Here is a 16893-nt window from a genome sequence, read left to right on the forward strand (position 1 = left end):
TAAAGGAATTGCCAAATTGCTCAGTCCAGTTTCTGCCTCTTGGATCTGCCTTGGCAGCCCTCAGAGCTGAGCGGCTGGAGCTGCCAGATTCTCAAGCTCAGCCCTGTGTTTTGAGGTCTGCCCTGCTCTTTAATTTCTCATGGCTATTTTAGATTGTTTTTGCACCCCTCCGGCAGTGAAGATTTGCTCTAAAATAAAAGCTCTGGCTGTTTAATGACCCCATATTCTGCCATCTCCCATGTCCTCATAGTAATCAAGATGCGGCATGTGGGAAACCCAGCAGAAATATCCAAAAACCCTAGTGCAATATAGGAGTAGCAATTAGTGAGGGGATGTGAAGGAGTATCATTATAATTTGTGCCCCAAAATGAAAAGGTACCATCTCTCCAATGGGCATTTTAGATGGGCAAAGCCAATGGAAAAATCACATCGGCAGTAAAAGCATGGATTCTGAGAATTTGTGGCCATTTGGGGCTTTAGAGTTTTAATTAAATTCTCTGCCCCCATTGCCCATCCCTGAACAGACATTGTAGCAAGCACAGCCTGTTCCCAGAGTCTAACTGTTAATCTCAGTTTATGGAACTGGGGGAACTCACCATATGGAAACTCACTAGCATGTTCGTTCTCTTTCAATTCAGCTGGCAGCTATGTCCACAGTCAGGAAACCTGGAGGAAGAGGGATGGGAGGGTGAGATTGTGATCCCCTTATTCACATTGTGTAGTCCCTTACTTCTCAAAGAGCCCCAATGATCCTTTCAGAGCAAGGTCCTACTCAACATGAGCAAGTGTCTCAGAATATGGCCCATCATGAAAAGGAGACAAGTGATGAGCAATCCCCAGGGAAGCAGAGGGTCCAAACTTTCATCCCTTCCCTCCAGCCTGGTGATTGGGTGATGGAGACCTGAGCTCAGAGCTGGAAAATGTGCCTTGTAGAGCCCCCATCTCTGGCAGACGCTCAGGTAGTGCCCCAGCCATTGCCTAGATTTTGGGATACATTGCCTTGTGACAAATGCAGGCTTTTGACTATATAGATATATTTTATACATATATAAATGAAATGGCTGCAAAAATTTTAATGAAATGTTCCTGGAAAAGGTGAGTCAGGGACTGGAGAGGAAGAGTGTGGCGAGCACCCAGTATTGCTGCTCTGGGCCAGATCAGAGGCTATCTGTAGATTTCTCTGCAGTGTTTACCCATAGGCTTTAATCAGAACCACCCTTGACCTGGCCCCAGAAGATGAAAGAGACATTGGGAAACAGACACCACGGCCAAACTGGTTCTGCAAGTCCCTGCCAGACAAGTGATTAACTTCTCAAGAGAGTCTCTTTCCTTCAGCAGCTTTTTAAATTTTCTTCTGAGGCCATTTTTTGTTGTGTAGAGCTGACTGGCCTTTGGAAGCCTCACAATGGGCCTGTGTTTACAGATGGGAATTTCTCCAGCTAGTGGCTGAAAAAGCAGCCACTGCATCCTCCCTTGAGTATTTCAGATTCTGCACCAATAGCATGAAAAGGTGTCCCATATCTGACTGCAGGGAGAGGCACACTGAAAATGAGTAAGCAGGAGCCATGGGGATTGGGCATGGTCTTAAAACTGTAAGGATAGGGATCATGGGGCCCAGCATGGAACTCTTTGGGCACTAGTACCCAAATTTACTCTGGTTTATAAAGCTATTGTCACACACATACAACAGCCTTCCTCTCTCAGAGCCGTGTGGTGGAACTCCACTTCCATTTTCAGCTGTCCTATCCATTCTTAATACCTTCATTCCACATATACGCTGAACCATTACGTGTGGACTCCCTTGCTATCCCTCTAACAAGCAGTTCAAGAGCAATATTGTTCCCAGAGCTGTGAATCTGCCCATTGTCTTCCTCCATGATGCTGGTGCCAAGACAGGGAAGTAAACAAATCACATCCATATGTGTTTCAGCTCCATTAGACAAACTGCCAAAGATAAATCAGCATTTGACCAATGAAGAAATGCTGATTCAGTGGGGAAGTAATATTTACTTTCCAGGTTCCAAGTGGTGTTTCCAGAGATGAGACCTCTTAATACATAGTTGTCTAATGCTTGCCTCTGGCCCCCCCGCGCCCCCCCCTCCCACAGCCCTGTTGGCCTGACTGGAGCTGACCCCCAAATATAGAAGTCAAACTATGCCTATGATCAGAAGAACTGAAGATCAGACCACGATCCACCATGCAGCTTGGAGAGGTGTGCCCAAAGTGTGCTAAATAAATGATTGGCTGGAATTGGTGGTCAGGATTTTGTTTGGTCTCTGGTTTTCTAAAGGTTGGACAGATATTTTTAGATTTCCTTCTAACTCACGCTCTCTCTCTGTCCACGTGTGTGTGTCTTCCACCTTTGGTTTTCAGTCCTGGAGAAGAGCGAATTCAAGGATGAATCCCAATATTTCCGTTTTTATGCTGATGAGGAGATGGAGGGTACAAGTTTCAAGAGCAAGCAGCTGCGTAATGACTTCAAGCTTGTTGAAAACATCCTAGCAAAGCGCCTGCTGGTAAGACAGAGCTGGTCTGGTGTTCGTTTCACATAAGGCATTGTGATCTTTCGCTTTCTAAGAGACTAAATTTATACTACTGTGTAGTAGAAAAAAAACAGGGTGGGAAATTACAGACAGTAGCCAGATATTGCAGCTGACTGATTCATTGCAAGACTTCTTTTTCTTGAGAGACAAGATGGGGGAGGTAGATTCAAAAGGAGGCCTTGCATCAAATGGACTGAAGTTAAACACTGAGTGACATCAATAGCATGGTAGATGTACTTAGGTAAAAGTCAGGTAACTCCCCAAGTTTCATATGTTTTTGGGAGTTACTGTGAGAGTGATTCCAAATACAGTAGATTCAGATAGGCTGGATTCCTATACAGAACATACCCAGTTCAAATCTCAGTTCCAATATCATGGCTGGGATCCAAGAAAACCATCTTCCAGGCAATAGTATTGTTCTCCATGTTGATTCAAATAGTTATTTCCCATGATCCCCAGTCTGTTAAATACCATCACACTCTTGATTACATGTGGACTGCTTTACCCTTGTTTGGACTTGCATGCCATTTGTACAGGAAACCTCATTAGTACCAGTGGCCCAGAGCCCATACTCCTCTCCTGTTGAGCACTGGCAGAATGCAGGAGCAGGAAGAAAGCCCACATCATTAACAACAAAAAATAGCTTTGCTGGAAAGGATCCTGAGGCCCATTAAAGGAGGAAAGAGTTTTCCTGGTGGATGGCCAAAATTGCACCCTCCTGCTGCTATTCTACCTCCAGGGAGAGCAATGTTTGTCTTACTGGCTAATTGTGATTTTAAAGCACCATACAATGATGTCCCTCCCTCCTTCTCCATAAAAATCGTTCACCTGCGCATCCAGTGCTAGTGAGCTGTGTGTCTATATTCATCCTCCTATAAAGTCATTTGATACAAAGAAGCTGCTAAAGGAATAATTTACTTAACTGCCAAGAACTTACACTCTGGGCTTGATTCCTGCATTTTGCAAAGCACTCAGAGATCATCTTCATATTCACTCATAGGGCACTGTCATCACTCAAGCTACTTTGATTTTCTTCCCTGTGGACAGAGGTCCCTTTTTGGGGGAAACAGACTAACCAGCATACATCGTCCACTTTTCTTCCCCCTTATTTAAAATTTCAAGTGTCTAACAACAGCATTATTTCTACCCCTGAAATAAGGTAGCCTTTTAAAGGTCAGCAGTAGACCTGGTTGATCCTACCTTCTGCTAATGCGTTGGATGTTTATTAGCATTCACCAAAGAGTTTATGTGAATAAATTTCAACCTCTTGGGTTGTTCGCTTTGTCTTTTTGCTATTGATTACGAGTAGTTTATGACAGAGCACCTGAGTCACATCTACTCTCTGACTCTGGGTAACTGAAAGATTTAAAACAGGAGAAATATTTATTATATTACTGTTATTGTAGTTCCTAAACAAACACAATCCCCTTCCAAAGAGCAAACAGTCAAAATGAATAACAAACGATGCATAGCAAATAACAAACAGCACGCTTCTTGGTACAGATTTTCAAATGAATAATTAATTATTTGTGCTAAAATTCTGGGCTTCACTGCTATTTCCACAAACAAACCAAGAGCTGCCTAAATACTTGTGAAGTAGACAATCCCACAAATACAAGCACTGGAAATGCATCACATTTATTCATGACAACATTCATGCCTCCCTTTTTTGGTTAGCAATAAGGAGCTGCTGGAATCCTTGTGCTTCCCTGTCTGCAGAACAACCCCGCCTTGCTCCTCTTTAACTGGGCCTTTGTACATCACTCCATTCCTTAGGGCTCCCTGTAAGCCACATTGTAGTTAGGGTAACATAACTTCCACTCTGCTGGATTTTGTATTGTATCACTACAGTGTAACCTGCGTTGCTTAAGGGGAAAAAACTCAACTCACTCACCAACTGGTGCTAGGTTTTTCCCCCTTTCCCTATCTTGGACAACCTTGCACTGTAAGGAGGGAAACAACAAGAGCTTTCTGGCCAATGAAAATCACAAATGCCAAAGGAAAGTGATTCCAGGCTGGAAAAAAATGCATTTCAAACAAAGTTTGATATTCATTTATTTATGCAGTTGTTTTTGATTTATGGACATAAATCTTGATGTGCTGAAAACATACACAAAATTCTTTGCATAGTTCAGAAAGAATTAGGGCTTCTGACTGCCTCCAGCTACAGGGATTGTATCTGTGTTGCAGCATTCCCCTGTTAACTTTTGTTCTACACTTCAGCTCATCAGACCCAGCACTTAAAGAATCAAATCTCAGACAGACAAATGTGCTTGTGAAGATGGGCATCCATGAAGGATCCACCAGAAGTTTCCCACACTCTCAGTTCTGTCTATCAGTGGGGGACACCAACCGAGTCAGGATCATTTGTCTGACCTTAAATGGAAGGTGTCAGAGCTTTTCCCGTCACTATAGAGATACTGCCTGCAAACATCTTGCGGAACAGCTTCTAAAGCACCTTAGGCTCTTGTAGGAGCTCAGGAGTCTAGCCACCACTGAAAGTCAATACCAACATGGCTGCCTTCTGGCATTGTAGGTGTTTTGGAGAAAGGTGGCATCTAGTGGTCTGAGCACAAGAATGAGGAATATACCTGGGTCCTAATCCAGTTTCGGAAATGAGCTCACTGTATAGCTTTAAGCAAGTCACTTAACCACTCTGTGCCTCAGTTTTCCCATCCGCAAAATGAGGATAATATTTACCTGCTACCTCTGTCATATTTAGAAGGGGCTTTGAAGATGAAAGGCACTAAATCAAATAATAATTAATAATAATAGCACTTTGAACTTACTCTGTATAGTGTAGCACCCTCCCATCCCAGGGTCTCAAGTGTGTAGATATTAGGTAGCATTATAACTCATTCATGTTTCTCACTACAGTTTTAAAAGAGCCATTTCAATGAACAAGGCAACCCCCTTAAATGTGCTGATAAAACTATGGCATTGCAAAACACATTTCTCTTATTCAGAGCTTAAATAGTGACTTGCATTGTTAAAATAAAGTCCTGCTCACTCCCTAATAAAATCTCTTCACTATTTACTCATTTCAGGAGAATTATTCTTGTGTCTTGTGCTAATATAAAATGATCTCATTCTTCACAGCTTCTGCAAAAGAGAGGCTGCCTCATTGCCTTTCATTAATCTAGCCTCCCAAAGTCTATTCAGGTTTCAGGGTAACAGCCGTGTTAGTCTGTATTCGCAAAAAGAAAAGGAGTACTTGTGGCACCTTAGAGACTAACCAATTTATTTTGAGCATAAGCTTTTGTGAGCTACAGCTCACTTCCTATTCCTATTCAGGCTTGAGAATTCAAAATCATTGATTAAAAATACCCTCAGGAACAGAGTCACGAGTGAGAGTCTGTCCCAGAGGGATCTCTGAACTCCCAAGGAGTTGGGCTGGCAAGTCAATAACAAGAGGCATCTGTCATCCAGGTGTAGCCAGACGCCATGATAAGGGTATTTTTGAGTGGATTTGGCCACTAAAAACCCCAGCAAACACTGAAGTGAAAATAAGTCTCTCTTATACTGTAAATCTTTCATTGTTAAGTTATTCAGAATGTTCAGTTCACTGTGGAGGTCATGGATCAAAAGGATCTTGATTTTTGTTGTGTTTTATTTTTTGTGTTTAGTGATTGGCGAAATGTAACACCAAAGACTTTAGCGGCTCAAAGGCTTCCTTGTCAAGGCTTACAGCAGAGCTGGGTTTATGCTGCAAACGTTTTCCCCACTAGTGTATGTTTGACATTTTCAATTTATTCACTTCAACCATGTTCACACTCTCTGTTGAGTTGGATTTCCAATCATGCAATCAAGTTTTACTGATGTGTATCCTTAGGGGGATTGAATTTAAGATCACACACTTAAGTCAGGTTTCAGAGTAACAGCCGTGTTAGTCTATATTCGCAAAAAGAAAAGGAGTACTTGTGGCACCTTAGAGACTAACCAATTTATTTGAGCATAAGCTTTCGTGAGCTACATTTCACTTCATCGGATGCATACTGTAGAAAATACAGAAGACGTTTTTATACACACAGACCATGAAAAAATGGGTGTTTATCACTACAAAAGGTTTTCTCTCCGCCCACCCCACTCTCCTGCTGGTAATAGCTTATCTAAAGTGATCACTCTCCTTACAATGTGTATGATAATCAAGGTGGGCCATTTCTAGCACAAATCCAGGGTTTAACAAGAACATCTGAGGAACAGTGGGGGGGGGGGAGGAATAAACAAGGGGAAATAGGTTACTTTTTATAATGAATCAACCATTCCCAGTCTCTATTCAAGCCTAAGTTAATTGTATCCAATTTGCAAATTAATTCCAATTCAGCAGTCTCTCACTGGAGTCTGTTTTTGGAGTTTTTTTGTTGAAGGATAGTCACTTTGAGATCAGAAATTGAGTGACCAGAGAGGTTGAAGCGTTCTCCGACTGGTTTATGAATGTTATAATTCTTGACATCTGATTTGTCTCCATTTATTCTTTGACATACAGACTGTCCAGTTTGCCCAGTGTACATGGCAGAGGGGCATTGCTGGCACATGATGGCATATATCACATTGGTAGATGTGCAGGTGAACGAGCCTCTGATAGTGTGGCTGATGTGATTAGGCCCTGTGATGGTGTCCCCTGAATAGATATGTGGGCACAGTTGGCAACGGGCTTTGTTGCAAGGATAGGTGCCTGGGTTAGTGGTTCTGTTGTGTGGTATGTGGTTGCTGGTGATTATTCGCTTCAGGTTGGGGGGCTGTCTGTAGGCAAGGACTGGCCTGTCTCCCAAGATTTGTGAGAGTATTGGGTCGTCCTTCAGGATAGGTTGTAGATCCTTGATAATGCGTTGGAGGGGTTTTAGTTGGGGGCTGAAGGTGACGGCTAGTAGCGTTCTGTTATTTTCTTTGTTAGATCTGTCCTGCATGCAAGGAGCACAATGAATACATCTAAGGCACACCTAAAAATACAGTTTTTGGGCCAAATTCTGAAAACTGGAACAAAGACTCAGTGAAAGTGATTTGCCCGAAGAAAACTGAGCTGAAGCGAAAACACAGCAGATGTGAGGGGAGAAATCTTCAGCCTTCTGCGTGCTTCCAAGCCTTCTGAATGCATAGCCACCATCAGCCAGCGACTGGAAAGCATGTGAGGGGAGTAGCAGATATAACATTGCTTCCCTCCCAACACTGGTTTGGCCCATGTGCATTTGTGTACCGAAGATGGCTGAAATAGAGGTTAACCTGGGATAAAGGAAGCCACAAGCTATCCATTTGGTGTTACTGTTTATTCAGACAGACCATACTGCACTCTAACGTGCTGGCAACTGACAATGGTTTAACATGTGTTTTCCATGTTGGAGGAAAGTCCCTTACCAGATGATTGGGCAGTTTCATAGGGCAGTAGGGATATAGTTCCGTGTTCACTGAATCATCTCACTCGTTGTTGTCACCATTTTTTAATGTTGGCTTGTGGCCAAGTTCTGCTGGTCCATCGTGGCACACAGACCCCTTTGATTTCAGTGGGGAGCTGTCCATGGAAATCTGAGGGCAGAAACTGATCATTAATGACTTAAATTCTCCTTAGCTTAAAGCTTATACTTTCTGCCTCTGTCATAACCCAAATAGCCATCTTCCCTTCTGCCAAGAGCCATCCATTAAATAGCGTGGCTTTGTCTGGAAAGATCAGCCCTTAAAGGCACAGTCCCTTATACATATCTATTATACTGATTACGTTAAGTAGAGGGTCTACAATTTTTTCAGAGCCTGGACCATCTTTTAATAGACATTGTATCATGGACATCGCTCCACCATTCACAGTCATATGACTTCCCAGTCATATGTGGGAAAGTGTCACACAAGAAATATTTAATTCAGTATTTTTAGCTGCCTTTTAATAGGTTTTAGCAGCTAGGAATGAAAGAGGAGCCAGCATCATGTGACCAGCCTGCTCAGCCTGGACTACTCTGCAGACCATAGTTGGAAACCTGTGTGCTAGAGTGACTAGCAAAACAAAGAACTATATAACTGCTACGATGGACGCTGTGGCGGTAACGAGCTGTTATTGGGAGAGAGTTCAGTCACTAATAAATGGCGATCCATGCCCTGGAACTCATATCTCACTGGTTGCAAACAAAGCAGATGTGATAGAAAGAAATATAACGGGCTATTTTTAGGGTATTTCTTCTCCCTGTGTCCTGGCTAAATTCTATTTGAGGATGTTCTGCCTGTCTAAACTTCCCCTGCAATTTCAATTGAATATTCTTCTTTACATCCTGGACTGTATAATTGTGTGATGCTGCTGTTCAGTATTAAGCAGCTGCCGTTTTATACTCCCAAAGTGGCTGCATTTCAGGGGTGACAGAAATGATTGCTGTGTATGGAAAGTCTCTTAATTGCTTTGGGATCCTTTGGGATGAAAGGCTGTACTGTACTGAAATGCAAGGTATTACTGCTTTATTATGTGGAAAACACATCACCGCTTTCTCAAAGTGTTGCATAGCAGCAGATGAAATGAACACTGACTATAGTTTGCATAAACGTTTATAAAAGGGCTTTGGGATTCTTTGGCTTGAAAAGTGGCACAGAAATGTAGTACTGTTAGTTTCATCACCATCACTTTCATTGAAAACAACCCACATTAAAAACTTTACAAACAATTCCGTTCGCCCTCAGTTTTAGAACTGAGAAGGGCGGGAAGGTCATTAGGAAATGACTGGGCATGAAAGAGATTTCCATGTGCAGTCATGGTATTTGCACACAAACTAGACATTCAATGGTGTGTAGCCCTTGGCGTCTCAGGTTTTACAAATCAAGACCTCTGTGTACATCTACACAGTGAGCAGCAGCCCACAGCAGTGAGTCTCAGAGCCTAGGCGGATGGGCTTGGGCTACAGCGCAAAAAAATAGCAGCGTAGTCATTATAGCTTGGGCTGTGAAACCTACACTTCTCCCTAGGCTTCAGAGCCCAAACTCCAGCCTAAGCTGCAATATCTACACAATTATTTTTAGCACCATGGTGCAAGCTCCATGAGCCTGAGTCTGATGATCTGGGCTTGACACTTGCAGCCACAGGCTGCTGCTCACTGTGTAGATGTGCCCTGAATATTTAAGATACTGTATCATTTTGTTTCGCCGTCCACAGCTGTCTGAAAGCTGAATATGGTCTTGTCATGCCACATGTGAATGTTCAGAAGCACCCAAGGTTTTGTTCAGAGTAGTGGTCATGGGTCATAGAGAGTGGCAACTTTACCGTGTTATCAGGGAATACAAGGATGGTGAGTTAGCTCTACTGGAAACAACACTATCTGAAATACCACTATTCCCCAACAACCTGTCTCAGCGCTGTTGGTTGATTTTTTTCCCAAAAGGTTAACACTGCATTTGCCTTTAGCCGCGTGACTCCCATTAAAATAAATGGGAATTTTAAGGCTAACTCTCCAGTTGGTGCTTTGAAAATGTAGCCCTGAGCATGTTTCTCCAGCAGGAGAGGAGCTGCACAGCCTCCTTGCATGGAAAATGACAAGTTGAATGGGAGAGCTGCCCAAGTAGTTTTCAATTGAATCCCAAACTTGAGGCGATAAAGTACGCATTGTGTTGGGCTGAAACTCATGCCACTTGTAACAGTGCAAGGCCAAAACCTAACTAGCACTGTGCTCATTTTCTAATGAACTCTTTGTACTGAGTATGCTTGAGTAGCATTGTTCTCAAAGCATTTTGTTAGACAGAACCACCGCACATTTTCCACTGAATCTTCCCCCCTTGGTGTTTCCCTTTTTATCTGAACATCTCCTGAACCGGTGGTTGTTGGGTTTTTTTCTCTTGTAGGTGTCCTAGAGTAGTGAGTTATTTTGCACCTGAAGATTTTGGCTCCTTCAGGGAAGGAAGGTTCTATTTTCATAATCTTCTGCAGTGATGAACCACTAACAGGAGGAAATTGATACATTAATGGCATTGACTATAATAGAAAGACTAGTGCTTTTCAGCAGTGTAGAAGTCGGAAGGATCAAGGGAGTAATCTTCTATAATTTTCTTGTCATAGTGGCACGTGTTAGATTACAGGCAGCTTTTCTTTTCATCTGATTTATTAGATTTATTTCTCTTATTAGATGTGTATTAAATGTGTTAAGTTCACGAAATGAGGCTTCTCTGATGGAACTCAGTACAATTAGAGACTGAAATCACAAGTTATTAAGTTCAATACACTACAGGGGTAACTGGATACAACTTTAGAATCTGTGTTATGCAGGAGATTACATTAGATGATCTAATGGTCCCTACTGACTTTCAGATCCATGAATCTATGACAACAGTGACTTAAGAAGTGCAAAGCCCAGCTCTGTCTCCTTTCAGCTCACCAGTTCCTCCAAAACACGCTTCCATATCTGTAAAACGTTACCTTGTGCTCTTTTTATTTTTAAGATCTTACCTGGAGAGGACGACTACGGGTTTGACATTGAAGAAAAGAACAAAGCAATCGTGGTCAAGTCTGTTGAGCGAGGATCTCATGCAGAGGTGAGACCTTCTGACAATTATAAACATTTCCCTTTTGGCAGTGGGAAGAAGCTTCTTCTTTGAAAAGGCACAGCAATATCCTTTATAAGCCTGTTTCATGTTAGTGGCAGCTAATAGGAAATTGGGGATTGTCTGCAGTTCCTCTGGTCATAAACTGCCTCTGTACATTGATACGTTTTTGGCTGCTTTGCATAAAACATTCTTGCTGAACATTTTTATTAAGTGAGACGACAACAGACAGCTCCTTTTTGTGATGATCGCAAAGCTTGGACAGTGTCAGGAGATGCAAAGCTGAGGGCAGGGAGACAGTAGTTGGATTTACAGAGTGGGCATATTTGAATTCTGTTTTTTTTCAAACATATATAAACTGATTTTTTCCTTGATCCCTGGTGTTTTCTAAAAGCACTAATCAGCTTTATTGGATTTTCACATATATAAATGAATCTATCTGAAGTAGTTATATTACCACAGTATCAAAGCACCTCACAACCTTTTGATGTATTTATCCTTACAAACCTCCCCTCCTCCCCTCCCTCTCCCTCTCTCTCTCCCTTTCCTCCCCACCCTCCCCCCACCCCCTGGTAGGGAAGTGCTATTGTCCCCATTCTGCAGAACGAAGGCATGGAGAGACTTGCCCAGCGTCACACAGGAAGCTTGTGGGAGATCAGTGACTGGAACGCTAATCTCCCAAATCCAAGCCTAACCTCTATCCGTGGGCTATCTTTCCTGGCGATCCTGCAGATTGCTTGGATGTGTACTGTTCTGGGCTACCTGTGCTTCCTTAATGATCTAAGGAGAGGAAGCAACCAGATTGATTTCGACATGTTGAGAGAATCCCAAATAGGAACTTTAAGAGGCAGTTTAATATTAGAATTAAATGATCTTATTCTCCCTTGTTTTGTAGCCCCCAGCAAAGCTGGGCCCATGCCTAAAATCAAACTCAAATTAACATAAATTGGCCAAATATTTTATTAATGCAAACCTCTAGGGTAAACCATTGCCTGACAGATAATCCCTCGGTCATTTCTTTGGCCAGCTGCTTGTAGAACATTCTGCATTGAAAATCTGTTTGTGTTTTGAGACAACAGGAGCACACAATTTTCTAAGGAATCTTTTTCTTAACTGTCCAAGACAAACAAGCTGTGACCATCTGCCCATCTTTTCAACTTGGCTTTAAAATCTTGAAGGAACCAAATCAAGATCTCACTGAACTGGAAAGCTATCAACTCCATTTACCAAGATTTGAAGCCTAGCAGTAATGCATTTCATTAATTGCTTTTTGATACTACATAGTGATATAGCATATGGTTCTGTGCCAGCTCAGCAGCTTTAGGCCATTTGGAAATCCTCTGCCTGTTTTAACACTCCAGGGACAAAACCAGGGCAAGGAGTTTCACTTCATTGTGCCCAACCACACTTCATTGGATTTTATTACCGATCTTTAGGCCAGGTTAGGATTTCAGATATACTAGTGTGAATCTGGAATAACTCAATCAACTTCAGTGGGGAATTACTCCAGATTAAAGGGGACAGGTGACAAAAGCCCACAGCTAAGTGTAAAAAAAGGTGACCTTAACATAGGGCTAGATATTGGGGAGGGGGGAGGAATGGAAAATTACAGTAGGGTCATAGGAGCAATAAGATGGATAATAATGGGTGGATCTACTCAGCATCTAAGATGTCTGTATACAAATGCAAGGCATATGGGGAATAAACATGAAGAACTGGAAGTATTAGTACATAAACTAAACTATTACTTAATTGGCATCTCAGAAATGCGGTGGGATAAATTCATGACTGGAATATTGCTATAGAGGGGTATAACTTGTTCAGGGAGGCAGGCAGGGAAAAAAGGGAGGTGGTGTTGCATTGTGCATCAAGAATATATACACTTGTTCTGAGTTCCGGAAGGAGGTGAGAGGCAGACCAGTTGACAGTCAGTTGGTGAAGATAAAAAGGGAAAATGAACAGGGGTGATGTCACGGTAGGGGGCTACTGTAGCTCACCAAATCAGAAGGAGGAGTTGGATGAGGCATTTCTAGAACAAACAACAGAAATATCCAAAACACAAGACCTGGTAACTGGGACTTCAACTACCCAGTCATGTGCTGGAAAAATGATACAGCAAAACACAAAATGTCCAGTGAGTTCTTGAAATGTACTTGGGACATTCCTTGTTTCAGAAGGTGGAGCAAGTAACTGGGAAAGTAACTTGATTCTAACTAACAGGGAGGAACTGGTTGTGAATCTGAAGGTTGAAGGCAATTTGGGTGAAAGTGATCATGAAATGATAGATTTCATGATTCTAAAGAAAAGGAAGGCATGAGAGCAGCAGAATAAGGCCAGATGGATGTACAAAAAGCAGACTTTCACAAACTCACACAACTGGTAGGTAAGATCCCACCTAAAGAAAATCTAAGGGAAAAAGGAGTTCAGGAGAGCTGGAAGTTTCTCAAAGAGACAATATTAAAGGCATAAAGAAAAGGAGTACTTGTGGCTTCTTAGAGACTAACAAATTTATTTGAGCATAAGCTTTCGTGAGCTACAGCTCACTTCATTGGATGCATGTAGCTCACAAAAGCTTATGCTCAAATAAATTTGTAAGTCTAAGGTGCCACAGGTACTCCTTTTCTTTTTGCGAATACAGACTAACCCAGCTGCTACTCTAAAACCTATTAAAGGCATAACTCTCCCAATGTAAGGAAAGATAGGAAGAATAGTAAGAGGCCAATATGGATCCATCAGGAGCTCTTTGGTGATTTGAAAATCAAAAAGGAATCCTACAAAAGGTAAAAACATGGATAAATTACTAATAATGAATACTCAAGAATAGTACAATCATGTAGGGACAAAATCAGAAAGGCTAAGGCACAAAATGAGTTACATCTAAGCTAGTGATATAAAAGGCAATCAGAAGAGGTTCAATAAATATATTAGTATCAAGAGAAAGATGAAGGAAAGTGTAGGTCCTCCACTTAGCGGGGAGGGAGAGCTACTGATGACATCAAGAAGGCTGACTTATTTAATGCCTATTTTGCTTCAGTGTTCACTAAAAAGGTTAATTGTGACCAGATACTTAAAACAATTAATATTAACAACATGGAGGAAGGAACACAAGCTAAAATAGGGAAAGAACAGGTTAAAGAACATTTAGATAAGTCTGATGTATTCAAGTCATCAGGGCCTGATCAGATTCACCCTAGGATGCTTAAGGAACTAGCTGAAGCAATCTTGGAACCATTAGAGATTATATTTGAGAACTCATGGAGAGGGGGTGAGATCCCAGAGGACTGGGGAAGGGCAAACACAGTATTTATCTTTAAAAGGGGGAATAAAGAGGACCTGGGGAATTATAAACCGGTCAGCCTAACTTCCATAGATGGAAAGATACTGGAAGAGATTATTAAACAATCAGTTTGTAAGCACCTAAAGGATAATAGGGTAATAGCCAGCCTGGATTTGCCAAGAACAAATCATGCCAAACCAACCTCATTTCCTTCTTTGACAGGGTTACTGGCCTAGTGGACGTGGGGAAGCTGTAGATGTGATATATCTTGATTTTAGTAATGCACGATCCCATCTGACATTGTCATGAGCAAACTAGAGAAATGGGGTCTAGACTGAATTACTATACAGTAGGTGCAAAACTGCTAGAAAGACCATACTTAAAGAGTTGCTGTCAATGGTTCTGTCATACTGGGAGGACGGATCTAACTGGGGTCCCACAAGAATCTGCTCTGGGTCAATGTTTTCATTGATGACTTGGATAATGGAGTGGAGAGTATGCTTATAGAATGTGTGGATGACACTGAGCTGGGAGGGGTTGCAAGCACTTGGAGGAGAGGATTAGACGTCAAAATGACAAATTGGAGAATCTATCTAAAATAAACAAGATGAAATTCAATAAAAGACGAGTGCAAAATACTAAACTTAGGAAGAAAATATTAAATGCACAGCTGCAAAATCGGGAATACTAGCTAGATGGTAGTACTGATTAAAAGGAACTTGGGAGTATAATGGATCACAAATTGAATATGAGTCAATAATGTGATGTAATTGTCAAAAGGCTAATATCATTCTGGGTTGTATTAACAGGAGTGTCATATGTAAGACATGGGAGGTAATTGTCCTGCTCTACTTGGCTCTGGTGAGGCCTCCACCAGAGTACTGTGTCCAGTTCTAGGTGCCACACTGTAGGAAAGATGTGGACAAATTGGAGAGACTCCAGAGGAGAGCAACAAAAATGATAAAAGGTTAAAAAAACTGGGCATGTTTCATCTTGAGGAAAGAAGGTTGAGGGGAAACCTGATAAACAGTCTTCAAATATGTTACGGGCTGTTATCCAAAGGACAGCGATCAATTGTTTTCCATGTCCACTGAAGGTAGGACAAGAAGTAATGGGCTTAATTTACGGGAAGGGAAATTTGTTAGATATTAGGAAAACCTTTCTAACTATAAGAATAGTTAACCTGGAATAGGCTTCCAAGAGAGGTTGTGGAATCTCCATCACTGGAATTTTCTAAGAACAGGTGAGACTAACATCTGTCAGGGATAGTCTAGGTATACTTGGTCCTGCCTCAGCACTAGGGGCTGGACTAAATGTCCTCTTAAGTCCCTTCCAGCCCTACAGTTCTATCATTCTGTGATTAAAACCTGTGAAACTGATTCCAGTATGTGGCAGTTTGTCTTCTGTATGTATCTCCTGTGTGCCTCATTAAACCCATTCCATGTTTAGTATATTTCCAGCAACACTTGTTTCCACCTGTTTTGATCCTGGAGTTTGTTTGTAAACAGTACATTCAGACACATAGGAAGGAAACAACAGGGAAAAAATTACCCCATTGAGAGTTGTGCTTGCTGTCCGACTTCGAACAGCCAACTGACAAGCAGATGTATGATATTTGAACAAACCATGTCCAACATACAACCATCTGATGGATAGCAACCAGTGAGCTGCTCGCTCTTCAGAAAAACCAGAGGTCCATATCCAGACAACCGTACGGAGTTATCATAAGGAACATCCATGATTCAGGAAATGCAAGAGCCATTACAATGTAGAATTTTACTCTTAAAGAAACACGACTCCAAATTTTAATTTGCTTAAATTGTTATAATCCATGGAAGAAAATATCTTTTCCTAGTTTGTTCAATTTGGCATGAAACTTTGCACCTAATTTGTACATGGATTTACCATGATTGTCTAAATTGGTCTGTTGTGTGTATAAAGAGACAATTAGAAATTTAAAGTAGTCATTTGTACATGGAATTAGTGCGGTTATGCATGAATTTGAAGTAACTGTGCAAACATTAAATGCAAAGGCACAATTCTGAAAATCTGAATTTATTTTTCTAACTCCTCCATCCCCTGTTGCAAACTTGTCAGTATAAATAGCTACTAATGACACAAACTTTTCCATTTAACTATAAATCAAAATATTAACAAAATCTGTCCTCCTCACTTTAGTCACAGAACTCTCATAGTTGATAATGATGATACACCAGTCGCAAAGGAGGTCAAAAGAGTCATGTTCATTTCAGCTGTGTTAGAAACTGGGGGCAGGTGGAGGATTAGGCTGAATTAAAATTTGCCACATGGAAAGATAAAAGAGGAGAGGGGAATGAAATGCCATTTACAGGTTTCTAAAGAGATGTTATGAACAGAAAGTGCAAGTAATATAGAGAGCATTTGATGGTTTCTCCCTTTAATAATTTGGTTGAAAAAAATATATAGTTTAGTAGGCAATAGGCTGCACCAGCTCCTGTTGTCTCTGTGATAAAATGAACAAAACCAAGCACTTATACTTCCTAAATTCTAATGAAAAAAATCAATGAACCCTAGACTATAAACTGAGCTCTAATT

General features: G+C 41.5%; 1 protein-coding gene across 2 annotated transcripts in view; it reads left to right on the top strand.

The window, feature by feature from the left end:
- The window catches only part of PREX1 (phosphatidylinositol-3,4,5-trisphosphate dependent Rac exchange factor 1), a 220968-nt gene that overhangs the window by 161505 nt on the left and 42570 nt on the right, over positions 1-16893 (top strand). For both annotated transcript variants that reach the window (XM_077832160.1, XM_077832161.1), the window contains exons 16-17: positions 2374-2516; positions 10941-11033. In XM_077832160.1, the coding sequence (XP_077688286.1) occupies positions 2374-2516; positions 10941-11033 (236 nt within the window). The remainder of the gene's footprint in view (positions 1-2373; positions 2517-10940; positions 11034-16893) is intronic.

This window comes from Eretmochelys imbricata, chromosome 13 (genome assembly GCF_965152235.1).
Source record: "Eretmochelys imbricata isolate rEreImb1 chromosome 13, rEreImb1.hap1, whole genome shotgun sequence".
Classification (NCBI taxonomy): domain Eukaryota; kingdom Metazoa; phylum Chordata; order Testudines; family Cheloniidae; genus Eretmochelys; species Eretmochelys imbricata.